The sequence below is a fragment of the Cajanus cajan genome, chromosome 4 (genome assembly GCF_000230855.2).
Source record: "Cajanus cajan strain Asha chromosome 4, NIPB_CcT2T_4, whole genome shotgun sequence".
Classification (NCBI taxonomy): domain Eukaryota; kingdom Viridiplantae; phylum Streptophyta; class Magnoliopsida; order Fabales; family Fabaceae; genus Cajanus; species Cajanus cajan.
Window position 1 is genome coordinate 13,592,570 of NC_138520.1, and position 4,429 is coordinate 13,596,998.

Consider the following 4,429-nt stretch of genomic DNA (forward strand, 5'->3'; position numbering starts at 1 on the left):
TTATATTTTTGTAAAAGTATATTAATATATAACAAGTTATATTTATCAAATTATTAGTTTATCTATAAATATATTAATAATATTATTGATATAATATCAAAAATTATAATATACGCTAATTTGAATAGATAAATAATTATTTAATTTTAAAACATTATATATATATATATAAATATATATTAAAATTATTAATTTTTAATGGTAGAAACAAAAATCATACTATTATGATATTTGAGGGACTAAAATTGTTCAATTAAAAATTGAAGGACCAAAATCGCGCAATTGCAATTCTTTAAGGACTAAAATTATGCAATTAAAATCTTGGAGATCACAAAACTGCACAATTGTAATACTTGAGGGATAAAAAATGCAATTAAACCAATATTCTTAATTAATTTTATTAAAAAAATATAATAATTAATAAGATAAAAGAAATATCACTTTATAATTTTTTGCAACTTATTTAAGATTAAAGGAATAAAATGATAAAAATTAATAAGATAAACATAATAAAATAAAATATAAAAAATATTAATATATTTATTTTATTGGATATAATAACATAATTAAAATATAATTAATAATATATATTTTATAAAATTATTAATATTTTATATATAAATAAAATAAAATAAAACCGGAACGGCCCGTTCTGAAACTGGAACGGGCCGTTCTGTTGCATTTTGGGTGTGTTAATTTTGCACTTGGAACGGGACGTTCCGGATGCAAAATTAACACACCAAAAGTGCACCCAGAACGGCCCGTTCCGGTTTCAGAACGGGCCATTCTGGGTCCAGTTGTTTTCAAAACAATTCTCATCCACGTGGATGCCACGTGTGCATCTACGTGGCGTTCACGTGGCCAAAAGTTAACACCGTTAAAGCAATTTGGACGAAAAATCCCCATTGAAACCAATTAATTAATTTAGGACTAAATTGAAACCAATTAATTAATTTGAGACCAAATTGAGACCAAAAATTAACGAGAGACTAAATTAAAACAAAAAAAGATTATAAGGGACAAAATAGCTTTGTACTAACTAAGCGACCGGGGTTTGAGACTCGAGCAATTGTTGCCGCCGGTACTAATTCTCATTCTCATTCTTCGCAAAACCCTAATTCTTCTAATTTCACTCTCACATTCATGGCAGAACTCAACAACAACCACGAACCTACATTACCCTCCAAACGTAAGTCCGAACCTGATCTCCCAGACCTCCCACCCAAAATCCCCAAGCTACCTATTCCCGACCTCAACCCAACCCTACAACCCAACCCTAATGAAGACAAAGATTTATTAAACGACGACGAAGAACTCCAAAACGACGATGACGAAGAGGAGGAGAAGGAGGACCGAAAGGGGAAGGGGATTATGCGTGACGACAAGGGCAAAGGGAAAATGATAGAAGAAGAGGGCGATGATTCCGACGACGACGACGATGATTCCGACGACGATAGTGATAGTGCCGACGACGGTTCCGATGACGACGGAAGCGATTTCTCCGACGACCCGCTGACGGAGGTCGATTTGGACAACATTCTCCCGTCCAGGACTCGGCGGCGGGCGTCGAGCGCCGGAGTGCGCATTGCCGGCGACGCGGGGAATGCTGCCGCCGCAGTCGGCGGCGGCGGCGGCGACGACGATGATAGCGACGATAGTGATGCTTGAGTTTCGCGAAAGGTTAGTGAGGGTTTTGGAGAACGTAGAAATAGTTGCCTGCTCTGTTGGATTAGTTCTGTTGCGACTATGACGAGTGTTCTTTGTTTTCTTTGAGCGCAATGCGGTTTTTGTTGTTCTAAGATACTGCTCAGATTAGATTGTGCAAGTGCAAGATATAGTCTTTGTTTTTCTTTTTAATTTTCTTGTGCCTGGTAGGTTGGTAGGTAGTGTATGGTTAGAGATGTTTTGAGGTAATTGAAATGAAAAACTAATCTTAGAGTGCAATTTATGGCCCATTTGGGTTTTCTGTCCAAGTTTTGGTGGATTTGCTGAAGGACTGAATTTGCTTGATTCTGTGAATGGTAAAAGGCTTGAAATGAAGATGGCTTGCCACCTTTAATGTTTACTTTAAAGTTTCTGTATACTCTGTCAACTGGGTTTGGAAATTTTGGTCTTGATCACCTAAGATGTGGGGCGAGTTCAGGTTGAGCAAAATCTAAAATCCTCCCCTACTAGCTCCATTGTTGAGCCTACTCTAGATGCCATTTAGATGTGCCAAGTTTAGTTCATATGAAATGAATTCATAACTAGATATGTTTCTCAAGACTAAACTCCTAGAAGAAAGTTTTGCCTTTTTTTTTTTTTTTTTTTTTTTCTCTTAAGCTCTGTTTGCATAGTGGCTATGTTTCTAATATTGTTAAACTTTTATATAACCTGTTTACTCAAATTTTACATTTGATCATATGTTTGAAAGATGCCTGATTGGCTATGTTGTGCAATCAAAAAAAAGTTGCATTTTCAGTTAAGAGAAAAACACTTATTTTAATTCCTGAAAGAGCCAAAATATAAAGGCATTTTGAAGTGACTTCAGAAGCAGACTAAAGATAAACATGAAATTGGTGCTTCTACTAGGAAGTAAAAATAGAATTAGGAGAAAAAAAACTATACCCTAGTGCATTGTCAGGTCTCTAGAGGGTTAGATTTATGCACTGCTCCCACAAGCAGAGAAGCTATTTCCACAACTAGAACCAGTGACATTATTATTTTTTTATAAACAAATAAGATTTCATTACTAATAAAAATAAACATTAGTGCAAGGGATGCTAAGTCACGAAGAAAGGTCAAATACATTATGCTTACTGAGTAATAAATCATATAGTGAAAAGCAATTATTCCTAAGTAAGAAAATTGTGTGATATTAATGGGATGTTGTCTAGTTAAACCCCTGCCTTATCCTACTTCGTACAAGCCATTCCCCTGCATAGATTCCTTCACAGTAATTCCATCATCCAGGTCACATTGTATTTGTAGCTTTGACCATAATGTTAATAGCCTGCTTGTGTCACTGGCTTTTCTCTTTATCAACAGGTTATGAATGTTGCACCCCACTAATCACTCTAAAAGCTCAACCCCACCTTATCTATAAAAAACAGTGTAGGGAGTTATTTTGCAAGGCTAGCTATAGAGATACAAGTCAATGGATTACTGGCCTGATCTGAAAAGGACAAAGAGTTTCTACCAGTGAAAGCATTTAACCAAGGCCAGGGTTGCACCTTGATAAAATCTAACAACCGGGTAAAAACAAAAGGGTCTTGAGAGAAATCAATTTTGTTATGCAACAACCACATAGACCATGTCACCGCATGCCAAATTAAATACCAAATCTTTTTTCCCTTTTAGCCTCCAATTATCCCTTTATGTTGAGTGAAGTATTCCATACTCCTGTGTGGTAAAACGACATCAAAACCAGCCTACCTGTGTATATATTTCTAGACTCGTATAGATACTGGACAGCTGCAGAACAAATGATTGGTGTCTTGTTCTTCACAAATTGGACACAATGTGAGACTTGCACCATTCGACACCTTTCTATTGAGCATCGCTTTATTTGTTGGTAATATATCCAACAATAATCTCCAAGAAAAAGACTTCAATTTATTAGAACCAATAACATTGCAGGGAAAATGTACTAACCTTATTACACCAAGCTTCACCCTCTAAGAGTACAAACACACGTTTTGTAAACAATAATTTTTTTTTTTTATAGAAGATTTAAAAAAAAAAATTTAATGAAATGATCTTTGAAGAGCAATAACTTTATGTACTTAGCTTATTTTGTTGTATGATAAGAACCTTGTGAAAACCACACCACAAAAGTTAACGGTTGTAGATGGAGAGCCCAAGGCCTCATAAACCCTACACTAGAGTCTCGTACTTCCAATGTGGTCCAATGTGGGACTCAAGTCTAATACCTTGCGATTGGATTCAAACATTCTAACACATCCCACAACCCCGACACCCACCCCGGCTATTTGGATAGTCCCCTTGCGAACACTGCAATGTCAGTGTTACCACCTGTGTCTCTCATTTGGAATTGAGAGATATGGGGGAAGGCTTTGATACCAATTGATAAGAATCTTGGGAGAATCACACCATAAAAGCTAGCTATTGTAGTTGGAGCCCAAGGCCTCATAGACCCCATACTAAAATCCCGTACTCCAATGCGGGACTCAAGTTCAATACCTTGCTTGCGATTGAATCCTAACATTGTATGAAGAGCTTCCATTTAATGATTTGAATTTTTTTTTTTCTACCAGATTCATTATTTTCTGGAGGGCTTCTGAGGAGTATAGGGTCTAGACATTTTACTCTTGATTGCATTTACCTTGTTTTCTATAGGATGAGCATATAATAATATACTTATTTCTTCGCTATGTTGCTGATAGTGAGATATACATTGTTGCTACGTATTTGTCTGCAAGTTTGGTTG

At 35.9% G+C, this 4,429-nt stretch overlaps 1 protein-coding gene across 1 annotated transcript; it reads left to right on the forward strand.

Annotated features, from left to right (window-relative positions):
• Positions 1-1,038: 1,038 nt before the first annotated feature.
• On the forward strand, positions 1,039-1,973 carry LOC109809222 (uncharacterized). The gene has a single exon (XM_020372471.3). The coding sequence runs from the start codon at positions 1,144-1,146 to the stop codon at positions 1,666-1,668; it is 525 nt and encodes a 174-aa protein (XP_020228060.1). The 5' UTR covers positions 1,039-1,143; the 3' UTR covers positions 1,669-1,973.
• Positions 1,974-4,429: the final 2,456 nt, after the last annotated feature.